Below are 16,082 nucleotides of genomic sequence, written 5' to 3'. Positions count from 1 at the left end.
TCGCCTCCGAGTCTAGCATGAAATCTAGGCTGACACTCCAATGTATTACTGAAGGAGTGCTGCACTATCGGAGGCGCCATCTTTCGATGAGACGTTAAATCAAGGCCCCGTCTGCTCGCTCAGGTGGTCATAAAAGATCCCATGGCACTATTTCGAAGAAAAGCAGTGGAGTTCTCCCTGGTGTGCTGGCCAATATTTATCCTACAACCAACATCACTAAAACTGATTATTTGGTCATCATCACATTGCTGTTTGAGAGCTTGTGCGCAAATTGGCTGCCGCATTTCCTACAGCATAAAAGTAATAACACTTCAAGGTACTTCATTGGCTCTAAAGCGCTTTGGGACGTCCTGAGGTTATGAAAGGCCCTATATAAATGCCAGTTCTGTCTTTCTAACATTCTAATTAAGAACCAAACCATTTAGTATGCCCACTGGATACAAAATAAAAAATGCTAACACTGTTCATTTAAACAGCTCAAAACAATAAAAAGAAATGTTTCTTGTACACATACCTATAATTTCAGTAACAGTTGCTAATCCCATTTTAAAAGAATAAAATGTGTCTGTTTACTTCCTCTTTCTGTGACTGAGTTCCTGTTATGGGGTGCAAGGTAATCAAAACAAGAAGTTCCAGCTGCAGTTCTATCCCACTCAGGAGCAGAGGTTGAGATTCCGGTCAAGTCAGAGTGGGTGTGGAAGCAGGCCAGAATCTGGGAGTAATGCCAGACTAGGGAATGAGTAGCAACCCAAAAGGAAGTGTTTACATGGGTGATGTACTTTACAACCTTTTCATTTACACAGTTTACAAATTGTGTATATTGTAGCTTGGTTAGTGAAGTAAATAGATTTCAAAACTGTAGGAAGCTCCTAGACTAGTGCAGTGATAAAAAAAAACTTCAAGCATGATGCTGTCTAAGAATGTTTATTATGGTATGTCTTGTAATGCAACGTCTCGATTAATTTAATTTGCAACTGTTGAAATTATCCAGACAACTGGATTTCTGCTTCTCTATATTTGGTTGGATAGTTAAGATCTGCATATATAATTAGAAGAAACAATGCAGAAACCTGCTGCTGGGTTACAGCATACTGATCATGAACTTTGAAAGCATATGTAAAGTATATGAATTTTAAAAAATATGGACTGATCATTTTTTTTTGCATGTACTCTGAATAATTTTTTTTAAAGAAAAATAAGGCTTTAATAAAATTCTTTTGTCGTCCAGAAAGAGTAATCTTGCTGAATTCTTTAGTACTTGATCAGGAAACAGTATAGAGAAATTACAAAATAATTTTGCTCAAATTGGAATGTCCTTAACTTCTTTAAAGTTTGTGTGTTTGTGTTCGGGGAATGAGGGGAGGGGAAGAGAAATGAGTCACATATGTTGCAACTGGAGTTTCAGATCTATAGCTTTCACAACATTAAAGGGGGTGATCTCTTGCACTAGATACATACGGATAGCACAAAATACTATTGATACAGGTGGCAAAATTTTGCAGTCTATAATTTTTTCCAACACTGAAGTACCACAGCCACAAATCTTTTATCAGTTGTTGCCTTTTTCACTGCATGGTGTTTGAAGGATAAAAAGACAAAGACAGCGACTTTGATGAGTGATACCTTTTTCATGTGATAAACAAGCTTTGACTGCCTTGACTGTTTGCATTCCCCTGACATAGTCAGTCAGTGGGGTTAGATACAGAAACTTTTGAAGTCCTGTCTTGCTTCATGGTCGTACATTATTACTGATATAACCAAGGAATCTTACTTCCGCGCTAACTATCATTTTTGAAATGTAAAAGTGTCAAAATGGCAGAACACAGAACAAAGGAGCTGTGGGTTTCCACAATCATAAATTGTATTCAAAGCCAAAGCCCTATTATCTAAAAAGGATTAAACGGTTATTAAATACAGTTTTTGTTTGGAAATGGGAGCATGGCCAAGTCTTTACAAACTTATTAACTTTAAAAAAAAAATTGTTGTATATACTCCACCTCCTTGAGAATCGATATGCAAATGAAGACAAAAATCAAAATTACAAATACTAAAATAGCATAATCAGTCCAACATCTTCAAAAAGACGCAAACATTTTTGCACACTGAAAAATAAATTGCATTCCATAACTAAATTTTTTCCACTTAAAGTCAAGTTTTCAAAACAGGTTTGGCAGCACAACACATTTTGTGCTCCAATACATTGCCATGGATTGGAAGAATGCAAACTTCTAACAGTAAGTTCACTCAATGCATCTTCTGAACCTCAGCTGGGTCATAAGGCAGATGCAAATAAAGTGGAGGGCTAGTCGATTGGCACCATAAATGCAACTCCGAGCAGTCAACTCAATAACAACAATGGACTGGGAGCAGATTACCTATCTGTCCCCTCAGATTGTGGACTTTGTTTAGTGGGGCAAAATTTCTCAGTTTTCTACAATATTAAAAGTATGCTACAATTGGTGAAAGTGCAGCATAATTTGTTTGCATTCTCATTTCTGGAAAATGTTTTGTGCTTGACTTTTAACAGACCCGATGATGTTCAAAGCACACACAGATGGTGTGGTGATGCATTTTGTTGACGCTTAAATGCACTGAGGCATAAAGTGACAGGATGTGGGTACATACCATGATTCCCCACACATGGTCCCAATGATAAGCATATCATGAATTACTGAATTAAAACTAGCTTCTTTCCTATTGGCAGGGGGGAGGAAAAGATACCACCTCTGGACACTCAGATTTCCAACAAACCAACTCATGAGTACCACTCTAAAAGGCCTGGAGGAAAGTCCATGACATAGTAGGCTAACGCATCTGTACTTTCACTTCTGAGAGCTGGGTTCGAACATAGCCCAAATGAATAGTGAAAAGTTGCTCTCTACCAAATTTTAGGATCCTGCACAAAATGAGTTTGGCCACTTCCAACATAGTTTTGAATCGGCTTAAATCCACCACAAAAGAACTGCCAATAATTCAGAACAAACTGACAATCTCAAGAGGTCCTGAGTAGTCTTTGGAAGCCCCAACCAATTAGGCTTTCATAATTTTAAGAGTGGGGTCAGAAAAATGCACAAGACATGCAAACATGTTTGTTTTCTGTAACTTGAAAAAAGTATTTGTGAAACCAAACTGGTCACAATATAAAAAAATACACTTTTTTTTGATTAAAAAAACAGAAAATGCTGGAAATACTCAGCAGGTCAGGCAGCATCTGTGGAGAGAGAAACAGAGTTAAGGTCAATGCGAAAGGTCATCGACCTGAAACGTTAACTGTTTCTCTCTCTTCAGATGCTGCCTGATCTGCTGAGTATTTCCAGCATTTCTGTTTTTATTTCAGATTGCCAGCATCTGCAGTATTTTGCTTTTTTTTGATTATGAAGGTTTCCTTTCAGATTAGATTAACCAGTGAAAAAGTTCAAGTACGCAAGTCTTCTGATTGTGTTCATTTTTCCACTATTAAACAGCAAAAATCGGATTTTAAAATAAACATACACTGATTTTTTAAAAAACCACATACTTTTTGCAGATTTAACATATGAAACAAGGGAAAAAGGAGAACCAGGGGATGAGGATAAAGAAACCTTACACAACAAAAACCCTGTTAAGATGCAACATTTTTGAATGAAAGCTAATTCATCAGCAATGTTTAAATTTTGATGGTTTCATAAGTTCATTCTTGACTGATTCACTGAATTACATTGATACCCGGGACTTCTGCCTTGGCTATGAACAAAATCAGGTAGCGGTACAAGCTTTGAAACAAAGCTTCTTAAACGGGGAAGAAATCAGCAAGATTTTTTTTTAAAACGGTGCGATCTACCTTGCAACTACATTTTATATACACAAAAGAAACTGGTCCGGTACTAATCGAAAGCAAGAGTTTTGTTTCTAAGTTGATGCAACTAATTACTCCCAGTTGCTAAACTGAAACTTATAAATCCTTTGCTTTGACAAAAGTTGCTCTGGTTGCTTCATTTGCGGAGTAACGCTGGTTAAGAAAGCAGGCAAATCAAGTTAAACATTTAACTTTTTACATTTCCCTCAATATCTCCAAAACTGAAACTACCTTTTCCAAAAATATCAACACATCAGCAAATTTTGTAAACATGGGTGAACTACTATGCCTGCAATCGACAACAATTACACTGCAACAGATGTTCTGCGCAGACAGTCCATGCTCAAGCACTACAGTGGAACCTACTTCCTCCAAACATGCAAGTGAAAATCATATTGATGGTTAAAAAATTTCTAATGTTGCCGTTCACATCAAGAAGGAAAGAAATTGCATTTATATAGCATGTTTCACATCTTCAAAAATAATTCAATGGATGTGAAGCAATTTAGGATTGTCCTGAAGTGTAGTCATTGCTGCATAGTAGGCAAATAACGTACCATGTAGCAACCCGATTACTACAATGCCTTCGTCAAAACTCAAAGTGCTGTCTTCCATAATACCAGTAGAATGCACTATAATGTACAGGAATTGTCACAATTCAAATGATAAGTTGATATAAGATGTAATTAGTTATTGTAAATGTATTACTGTAGGCTTAGTATCTCTACACAAAGTAGAATTCACATTCTGTAGATATGGCTAGAAATTGCATTGCAAGGCCGACCAGGTTCAAAGACAATGCAACTGCATGCAGCTGTCATGACATTAGTTGTCTTTGATATGTTAATACCTTCAAAATGCAAAGTCATTGCTGGTAATCTCAACAAAAATACATCTTACTAACTATTTAAGCAAAAAGCAAAAAGCTGCAGATGCTGAAAATCTGAAACAAAAACATTAAATGCTGCAGTCATTGAAGAGGTTGGTCAACAACTATGAAAAGAATTCATGAGGTAATGAATCAAATGTGGATCCTTCCTCAGTTCTGGCAAAGGGTCCACACCTCAAATGCTACCTCATCTGTTCTCTCCACAGAAGTTGACTGACCTGGAGTGTTTCCAGCATTTTCTATCATAGTTCCTGATAATGGATTGATAACTGTGCGGATAGTTAATTGTCAGTTTGTCACCTTGACTGGCCAGAGACAGATCTGAGGGGAGGAAGCCCTAATACTTTCAAATGCAATTGACAGACAGCTGAATAGCCAGATGCTACATCAGTATTCTGAGTTCCTTGAGATAGAAATGAACACCTAAATACATTGTGGTGGTTATCTAAAACCTGGAGTATAAATTTTAGGTTTCCAACGCTAGACCAGGTTATTGCAAAGAAAGCTAGAGAAACGTTACACCATTATTTTTTTTTGCACATCATAGGAAAACCAAATTGAAAGGTTCTGTAATGAAGTGAAATCTGCTATATTGACTTTGTACTACAATTTAACCTTTTCTTTTAAAAATACCCAATTCATGGATTATAACACAAGTCACATTATCAATACTATTTATTCTTCATCGAGGAAAGCACAACAGGGCTCCGAACAATTCAGTAAGCTACTACAGTAATGAAGGTTTCTGTTTGGCTCCTAGGAAATGCTACATTCCTAGATATTGTGTATATAAAGTCACACTCCAGTAGGAAGCAAGTGATCACTTACAGGGTTGGTCCTCGGCATGGAGTATAGGAGACATATTGATTAAAGCCTAAAAAATGTTATGTTCAACACACGTTATGGATCTAGCAGTTTCAATGCAGCAAAAATTGAATTGCTGGTTTCATTCACTGAAAGATCAAATTCTGTCTTTGATCAAATTTGACTCATTTCCTTCATTTAATTAGCAACATTGTTCTTTTGATTGAAAAATAACTGGTTTGTTTCATACTGAAGATTTGCAAATTTGACACAGGCATGCAAAGTGTTCATGGATCTTCACGATTGTATTTATGACACCTGTCACCTGTTTCATGCTGTTAATTAGATAGGTATAAAGTATGTCTAGGAATCTCTACCTCAAGCAGTTAACAGAAATATTGATTCTAGAATGTGAAAAAGCACGAGAGTTCTTTCAAAAAGGCTACATGAAGTTAACAACAGTCCTAAGTGAAAACAAGCCTGCTTTCTCCCTGTTGCTAGTTGACTTCTCATTCTTTGAATCTGTTTCCGTATTTCATTCCATTTCTTACTATCTCTGTTTTAATCTTTGTATTTCTCCCCCTCTCTCCTGTTTTCTATTCCTATAGAACAACTTGTACATATATACACACATACATGTTAGAAACAGGCCATTCGGCCCAACTGGGTAAAGAAGTAAAGAGCCAGTGTGGGCTCAATGGGCCGAATGGTCTCCTTCTGTGCTGTAACCATTCTATGATTTTATCTCTGTTCCTTCCTCCTTCCCTTTTCATCTGTCTTTGTTTCACACTCTCTCCAGCTCTGCTGCTGTCTACTTTTTTCTCTCTGTTGCTAGTTGACTTCTTGATCTCTTCTCGGCATCTGTTTCTGTATTTTGTTCCATTTCTTTCTATCTCCGTTTCAATCTTTGTACTTCTCCCCCTCTCTCCTGTTTTCTATTCTTCTCCTTGCTTTCTATTCCTATTCAACAACATGCATTTATATATAACAACTTGTATATAGTTTACATAGAATGTAAAGCACAGAAGCAGGCCTTTCGGCACAACTACTAACAAGTCCCCATAAGAGCTGTGGGGAAAGAGCATAAGGGAAATGGGACCAATTAGATAGCTCTTTCAAAGAGCCGGCACAGACACGATGGGCCGAATGGCCCCCGCCTGTGCTGAAGCTACTTTGGCACTATACTTGAGGGTGAACGAGGATGAAAAAATAAGGTTGAATTCATAATAAAAAACTTAGTGTGACAATTTAGACACAAAAGCAAATCAGAAGTTATGAAGTGCAGCTGACCCATTACAGACTATCTATTATACAATGCATTTTCATGTCTATTGTACTTCTAATATATGAAGATTGATTTTGAAATTACTGTTAACATATTAGTTTCTTTAGTCTATAAAATTCTGATTTTTGTGGCCATATTTGCCATTTTGAGATCATCTGGTAGAGTGGCACAAGATTATATTTAAATGTATTTGCAGATCACTGCATTTGGGGTCACCGATTACCTTTGAGTATAGGACTCTGCAAGGGCAAAGTAAATCAAAAGGTACTACTTAAACATTGTAGGGAATAACAATATGGTTACGGGAACAGCTGTTCGACTGCAGCATAAAAAATTACTTTACAATCTGGTGTGAGTAAAAAATCCAGAGTATTAATTCTTAATTGCTTAACCCATAGCAGCAGTGGAAGACATCTCATACATTAACAGTCCTAAATATGTCTACATAAAGACAATCGTACAATTTTAAGAGCACTCATTTCACTTCACTTCATTTGTAGTCTTGACATCTCAATCTATTTTGCAAAACAATGTTAGATTTAGCTGTGATTCATATACAGAGTATTGGAATTACATTCTTAATTGATGATTCAAAGAGTAACAATTTCAAGTTGAACTGTTAGTGTAACTTGCTTATTTTGCCAAACTCAGTCAGTCAAGAAAAAATGTGCCTTCAACATTCAACGGCAGTAAATCCCACTGGGGTGAACTGCGCAGTATTCTACCACTCTATGGCATAATCAAGAGCACCAGAGACATCCAAGAACATTAAAAGGCTACAAGCATAAACTTATCAAATCTGCTCATGAATAGAGATCGCAATATAAAGCAGTTTGTGAGGATAATTGATCAGGATCTGATAGCATCAAACAATTGCTGATACTGCTTCAAGCATTGGGCTTCTGCCACTAGAGGTCACACATGAGCCACCGAAGGTAAAGCTTAAATGAATTGATTATGCAAGATTTTGATATACCTCTGCAGGTCCCACTGGTTTTTAATACAGAAATTTTCTACAGATATTGTAAATCTTGGATCAATGCAATTTGTTTTACATAAGAACATACGAAAATTACAAGACAGGAAAAGATCAGCTGGTCCATCGAACCCGGCGCACACACTTGTGGTGCAGTTATGCATCATGATCCCAAGGCCTCCCACCAACCAGCAGCCACAATCACCATGGAGAGGCAAAAAAAAAGATTTTTTAAAAACCCTTGGTCAATTCAGGCGGAATAAGTATGGGAAATTCCTCTACGACCCCCCGGGGTAAAAACAAGTTCCAAGAGACCACAGTGACCATGAGGCACATCATCCAACATCCCACCTTCCTTTTGTACACAGTGATATCAGCCTCAGCCAGGAGCTCATCCAGCTCCTTCTTGATCATTTAGAGCAAATCCACACTCACTGCATGAGCTGGCAACTTGTTCCAAAGGTAATGTCCTGCTGCGAAAAGGAAAACCTCCTGACATTTAAGCTAGTTCTACACTGATGTAACATATACAAATGTCCCCAAGTTCTCTCCAGCTTATCTAATTCAAATAGTCTATCCACATGCACATTGTCGAGTCCCTTCGTGATTGTGAAGAACTCAATCTTCCCGAGGTCTATCCTTTTCTAGAGTAAAAAGATCTAGGTCTCTAAATTTATTGTGGTAACTAAGGGCTTTTCAACTAGGTATCAATCTAGCAGTTCTCCTGTCAATCTTTTCCAAGGCCTCCATATCACCCACCATATGAGGGGACCAAAACTGGACATTGTATTCTAGATGAGGTCGAACCAAGGACAATACAGTGCTTTTTATTTCATACTGGACCGTCCGAGCAATACAGTCTAATAGTCTATTTGCCTTGCTATAGCCTTGCAGCACTGGTCGCAAACCTTTAGAGATTCATGTAATGTAACAACTAGGTATCCTTCTTACTTTACAGACTTTGGTTCGAAACCCTGCATGGTACACACATGCTTGGCATTAGCCCTATCCATTTGCAAAAATGTATAGATACATTTATCTATATTAAATATTAACATACAATGTTTAAACTTTTACAAACTTAAACATCATCCAGAAATAAAACAAAAAGGGACTCAACTGGTCCAAACAAAAAAGGCTGCATTTTCTTGTGCAACATACCTGAAATTTACCATCATACAGCATCAAGCAACACAACAATGATATGCAGCACATATCCTGGCACCTTTAAATAGTAAGGTTTAAAACAAACATGTTTGTGAAACATCTTTGGGATGGATACCTGACAGAAAGGAGAACGTATGGACTCCACCTGAAATTTGAATACCAGGCAGTCTGGAACCCATTCCTGAAAGCCCACACAAACTTGGGCACCCCCTGAACAGTGCGCAATGCCAAAGAATGTCACAGTCAATGAACAAACTATTAACCCTCACATACAACTCCACAAAGCATAATGCCTCACACCTACATGGCTCCTCACCATACCCGTGATAGCCCCTGATCCAGCCAAACCTCAGGGACAGTTGCCAAATTATTCTGACCCCTATGATGTACTGTTGCAATGTGTGCACAATGTACTGACTGTCCATTTGTATCCATGTATTCCTCTTTAAGTACATGGTGCCAAACTTCATAAACTATATGGATGTAATTTATTTTCTTAAAATTAATTTAAAGATTCTGAAATGAAATAGTGTTGAACGAGTAGACTGTTATACTGTCAGTACTAGATTTAAGGCATTGTTAAACTGATATCTAAACTTCTTTCTACAACCTGGGAGAAATGGCAACCAAATATTCCAGCATTAAAATGCCGGCACTGATTTAGGAAATAAACAACCTCAAAGAGGAGATGTGAAAACTAGGTTGTGTGCTTTTTCAATAATTTTGAAATACAGTCCATGCAGACAAACAAAAGAGCCTTGCATACTTTCAAAGCCAAAAGGATCAATATTTTCTCCTTTATCACCTTCAGTTTAATAACCCAGTTTACAATGTCAATCCCAGGTGACTATACACACAGCAAAAAATCATTCACTAATTCCTTTTTTCATTTAGTAGACAGACCACAAACTTCTAGTCCCTGTAGTACATTTACAGACATTTCTGCTCTAGTCAATGACAAGGTTTTTACAAGACTGAAAGCTAAGTAGAATTTCATAAGGAACTAAAAATTATCAGCATTTTCTTCAATCCTTTGGGGTACAACACATTTTTAGTAAAAAACTGGAAGAACTGATCTGTAGCTCATGAAATCTTTATTGTGACCCTACTTGTGAACACAAATGGACTTTAAAGTTTTTTTATTCCAAACCATAAAGTCTAAAAGAGTAATTTATTGCCTGAACTACAGCATTTCCATAACATTATTCTGGGTTTTTACAAATCACTGCGCTGAAGTAACAAAAATAGGGCTTTGGTGATACATTTTTGCTTTGGAACACTAACAATTAAGATTACACAATATTTAAACTGTAATCTTTGAAAGTAGTTGAAAACCAATTAACGAAACAGACGTGCAAGTTGAAGGATACAAAGTATCAGTCTACTCCAAATCAAACTTTTGCATGCCTACTAGTTTCTTAATTTCAGTTCTAAATTAGTTACCAAAATATTCCAATTTTTTTTAAAAACCATATAAAGACTGAGATACAATCATTTGTTTGCCATACAGCTGCTTAACTATATGAGAATGCTTAAAACATGTTGCTGCCAATATTTCCAAATTGTGAAGAAAATGTAAAGATGGGAACAAATACAGCTTACACAGAGAAATTTGTAATTTTAATGTTTGAATTCATTGCTAGTCACCAGCTAACCTCAAACCTCTGATTATAGTAGTACTGAAGTGAAAAATTAAACACCTTAACAAAAACTGTGAGGCAGACATTTTAAGAAAAATAATACTAAAAATTTACAATTTGAATTCCTTCTTTTCCATTTGTGGTCTCAAATAGTTCTAAATGGCCCCAAACACAAGGCAATAAACAGAAGCACCAAGTCGAATATGTGCAGCCAGGTTGTACCTACTTACCTGCCAGTGTGCACCAAAGTAATACCTAACAACTCACCATCTACTGCCCTAGAATGCTGGAATCCAGTAAGCAGATGTATGGCGTCCCCAAGACTCTAGTGCACTCCAGCTCTAGAATGGAGCCAAAACATCACCTTACTGCTCAACAACCACGGTGTTAGATGTGATAAAAATGCAGTAGCAGTTAAGAATTTCGCAGATTTATACTGCGATTTCTGAACAACATTTACGCCACTGTTGTGGTGAATTCAAATGAAAATCACAGTGCATCAGCCCTGGGGTGATTAATTCCTCGGTATACACCTCAAGCGGAGTATAGAAAAGTTGGTTGAGAAGACAAGGTCCAATTAGGGACACACTGACAATTAGAGACAAAGATGAGAATTTTAAATTGGAAGCATTGGTGGGACTGGGAGCCAATGTACGTCCAGCAAGGATGAGCGATAGGTGAGTGAGATAGGATATGGACAGCAGAGCTTTGGACAAGCTGAAGTTAACAGAGGCTGGCTGGCTGGCTAGGGGAGCATTGGAATAGTTGAGTATTGAGGTGACAAAGGCATAGATGAGGGTTTCAGCAGCAAACAGGCTGAGGCAGGGATGGGGACAGGTGATGTTAGAGACAGAAGCAGGTAGTCATTCCAATGGAGAGGATATGAGATTGAAAGCTCAGTTCAGTGTCGAATACAATGCCAAGGCTGCTAACAGTCTGGTTCAATCTGACACAGTGGCTGGGGAGGGCAAGATGTTTGTTGCGAGGGCAGAAGACAATGGCTTTGATCTTCCCAATGTTATGCTATAGAAACTGTGGCTCATCCAAGACAGGATGTTGAACAAGCAGTCTGACATCACAGTGGCAGTGGAGGAGTAAGGATAAATGGTGGAATGGTAGACCTTACACGTGCATGCTGACCTCATGTCTTCAAATGATGTCGCCAAGGGCAGCATGTAGATGAGGAAGAGGAGAGGGCCAATGATAGGTCCTTGGGGGACTGCAAAGGAATTAAAGACATTGCTGATGTTCTGGCTGCGATTCGATAGGAGAGTGTAGAACCAAGCAAGGGCAGTCCCACTGAACTGGTCAACTGAGAAGAGGCACTGGAGGAGGATGGAGTGATTGACCATGTCAAAGGCTGCAGGGAGGTCAAGGAGGACATGTATCATGGTGACAGTTACAGTTACAACTCTGATTAGTGCCATTTCGGGAAGCTACAGAGGCACCTGAACAGATGGTCTCAATTTTAATGACAAAGAAGTCAATGAGCTCCCTGCACTTGTTGCTGGAAGCGAGTGTGGAAGGGGGAGGAGTGAAGATTTATGGAGAAGGTTGGCAGTGGAAAAAAGCTGGGACTATCTTTGCTGTGCAGGATAGTCCTGGAGTAGTGGACGGAGTTGGTAGAGGAGAATGAAGCTCGATTGCACTTGATTTGGACGACAACTGAGCAACCAAATCACTCATTCCTTCCCCACCCCACCCCAAAGCTACAAATCCCAAATTGACAACTGGCAGAAACAATTCAATCAAATATTAAAATAAATTTGTCAATTTGTTTTGAGCAGCCATTTAAGGTGGATGAAAACAATCCCATGTAAGTAACATTTGAAACAACTTGCAATTATAGAGCATGTTTAATGTAGAAAAACATCCCAATGCATTTCAGAAGCATAATCATAACAGGACATTAAAAATATCAAAGAACTCGTTAGGAGCCTAGCCTTGATATTGCTCGTCTATGGCTCAATTGGGACTACTTGGGTGGTGCTTAAATTTGGTATTAATTGTCTTTTTTTTTCCCTTTGCTGATACTTCAATTCCTCCTGATTGGCTACAATCCATGTCAAACACAGAAATGTTTTCAATGGATACATTATATGTTGCTTCCCTTGGCAGTCAAAGAGCAGGACAAGGTCAAGAATAAAGAAAAAAAAAGCACAGATGCTGGTAGATGAGTTGGCTCATGGCAGTCTTTGCCTCTGCCCCCACTTCACGGTAATTTGTGTACAAAGTCCAGCATCATACACAATGGCAGGAATCCCATATTTAGTTCACTTGGGGGGAAAAAAACAAAACCCACATTGTCGGTTTACCACTAGAAATAAAGCAAACTGCTGGGCAGGCTCCTATAGCAGCAAAATTTTTAAGGGAAAAAATTAGGACTCACATCAGAAAATTCTTCCCACAAAAGAGTGATCAATACATGCAGTGGACCTCCCATCATTTTTATAAAGCAGTACCTGGGGAGATTAGGAGCAGGACTCGGTGAAGATGAGGATGTCAGGGCTGTAGTTGTCGCTGTAGTCGGTGTTGACATCTCCTGTGTCCTCGGAACCCTTCCCATTCTGTACCAGATTCCCATATTGTTCAATTCCCTAAGAATTACACAAAAAGCAAGGTACACTTTTTTAGAAATAAATTTGTTTGCTAAAATGATTTAGTATCACTATCATTATTGCAGCCAAGAACAGAGTACCATTGAATCCAGGGGGTGCAAGTTCCAAGAACCAGGATGGGCCAAAGCTCAAAACTCCCACTCTCTAGTTATGTGGAATTTTTGTATTCTCAACCAGGCTTCTAAGTGGAGTACTGGTAAAAGGTCACATCTGAAACATTAACCTTTCGCTTTCAGATGCCAATTTGCTCGCTGTGCATTTCCAGCATTTTCTGCTTCCATGCTAAGTTCAGTACCTCGTGATGTCGCAGTGCAGCAGGAAAATCTGATGTTGACCCATGTCACATGGGTAACTCCATTACCTCTCCCCACCAAATACAAAGCAGATTTATGGATGGGGTTAACTATCCTACCCTATCAGGTCAAGGAACTATAATTTTCATTTTCCCATGACAGTGATGTTGAAATTGGAGGAATATAAATACACATGTCATTTGGAGTCAACATACAAATTTCTGTTCAAAGTGTGCCTTAAAAGATTCAATTATCAGATTACACTAACAACTCAGTGTTAGTGACCAATAACCTCGGAGTCTTCCAATAATCTTGCAAGATTTTAACAGCCATTTGGAATAAAGAAATCCAAAATTATTTTGTTTTAATTATGCATTTAATAGGCATCCATCTTCCTGCTCAGCAATATAGTTTCACAAAATATGATCTGAAGAAAAACACTTGCAACTAAGCCCTTGCTTCAATTCCACAAGTACCATAAGCTAGTTGATTCAGTGCTAATGTTCACTCAAGACATACAAAAAAAAATTGTGAAAGTTGATAATCTCACAGAAAAACATTTAATTACTGTCTTTCTCAATAGGCCTCTTGCAGTCTCCTCAGAAATTCTCTATCCCCGTCACAATCCAATTTCCGAACACTAAAGATAGATTTTTGCACCTCTTAATACGCTGGTATTTTTTATTTTCTAACGCCATTTTTAATTTTCTTTTGCTGTCCCCACTTGTGGCTTCCACAACATTTCTTCCCCTTTGTTATCCTCATCAGCAATTGATTAACAAAAAGGCACCTTTACCAGAGGAAAGTGGGCATAGGGAAAACTTATAGTATTTAGCCAAAGTGTGACAGATTTAATTTGTGTAACAGTATTATTGGAGGAGGGGGAAAGAAAGGATCAAAAAGAGAAAAATGATTGGCAACAATAATTTATGTCAGAATCTATTTGAACGTCAGTCAGTAAAGATAACCCCAGGCTCCTTTTTCCTACAACCAACCGTCTCTAAACTCCTCTCCCCTGCCCCCCTCCTCTAATCTCCCTTGCCTCCTCTTCGAGCAAGTGCAAGGAATTCATAGACTTTTTGGTTACCAAGAGAGACCAACTGTTCAGCTGCTGTTTCCTCCATTTCCTCTTGCCAACAAAGCCAAGCCTCCTCCCAGCCCCTCGCCTACCCTTGCCCCAAATCCCACTTTCACTAGTTTCTCTGCTTGTGCCCTCACCAACACATCTTGTCCATGAAAACCACTTCCTACTCCCTTGATCACATTTTCACTCAACTCCTTACCACCCAATTTCCCTTCCTAGCCCCCATGGTAGCCGACAGTGTAAATGGTTCCCACTCCAGAAGCACCATCTCCCCTCCCTTTCAAAACCACCATAATCGCCCTCCTCCTAAAAAAAACCACCCTTGAACCAGTTGTCCTCGCTAATTACCACCCCATCTCCAGTGTCCCTTACTGCTCCAACTGAACGTGTGGTCGCTTCCCAAATCTGAGCCCATCTCTTCCACAAACACCTGTTTGAGTCCCTTCAAATCAGAACTGTACCCATCCAACAGCACTGAAATGGCTCAAACCAAAGTCTTGAACAACCTTCTCTATGACTGTGACCATAATGCATTCTCTCTCCTCAACCTCTCTGCAGCTTTTGACAATCTTCATCAAACCATCCACCTCCAACACCTCTCCTCCAGTATCCAGCTCAGTGGGACAGCCTCACTTGGTTCCACCATCACCTATCCAATCGTAGGTGGAGAATCTCGAGCAATGGCTTCTCTTCTCACCCCCCACACCATCATCTTGGGAGTTCCCCAAGGATCCATTCTTGGGCCCCTCCTCTTCCATGTCTGGATCCTGCCCATTGGCAACATCAACTGCAGAGATGGGATTAGCTTCCACACTACACTGACAACGCCATCTCTCCCCCTCCACCACCTTTCTTCACCCTCCACAGCCTGTGCGGTCAGTCAGCTTGTCTGATATCTAATCTTGAGATGAGCTGTAATTTCTTCCAGCTAATCATTTGGAAGACCGAAGCCATTGCCTTCAGCCCCAGCCAAACTCCAATCTCCACCCTCGTCGTGGTCTCAGGCTGAACCAGACTGTTCACAACCTAGCATTCTACTTGACTGAATTGAGTTTCTGATCCCATATCATATTCATCACAAAGATAGCCTATTTCTACCTCCGCATCACTTACCTCTGGTCCTACTACAGCCAATTTGCCAGAGAAACCCTCATTCATGCCCATCAACTCCAGGCTTGATCACTTAAATGCTCTTCTGACTGGCTACCCATCCTCCATGCGCTGTAAATTTTTAACTCGTCCAAACTTTGCTGATTGTATCCTATCCCACGTCAAGTCTAGCTCCACCATCATCCCTCTTTACTTCACCAACACTGGCTCCCAGTCCCCCAATGCTTGAAATTTAAAATTAGTGTTTAAATCTCTCCAAAGCCCCACTCGTCTCTATCTTGGAACTTCCACAAACCCAAAAACAATCCTCCCACCCAAATTTTTCATTCCTCTGACTCATCTCTTGTGTAATCATCCCTCATTTCACCCCACTCTTGATGG

The 16,082-nt window shown here is 39.1% G+C and overlaps 1 protein-coding gene across 2 annotated transcripts in view; it reads right to left on the bottom strand.

Annotated features, from left to right (window-relative positions):
* Positions 1–16,082, bottom strand: part of LOC137300575 (multivesicular body subunit 12B-like) — a 130,754-nt gene that overhangs the window by 82,786 nt on the left and 31,886 nt on the right. For both annotated transcript variants that reach the window (XM_067969739.1, XM_067969738.1), the window contains exon 6: positions 13,059–13,193. In XM_067969739.1, coding sequence (XP_067825840.1) covers positions 13,059–13,193 — 135 coding nt within the window. The remainder of the gene's footprint in view (positions 1–13,058; positions 13,194–16,082) is intronic.

This window comes from Heptranchias perlo, chromosome 31 (assembly GCF_035084215.1).
Source record: "Heptranchias perlo isolate sHepPer1 chromosome 31, sHepPer1.hap1, whole genome shotgun sequence".
NCBI classification, from domain to species: Eukaryota; Metazoa; Chordata; class Chondrichthyes; order Hexanchiformes; family Hexanchidae; genus Heptranchias; species Heptranchias perlo.
Note: the sequence above shows the minus strand (reverse complement) of the source record. Positions and strands in the feature narration are given on the sequence as shown.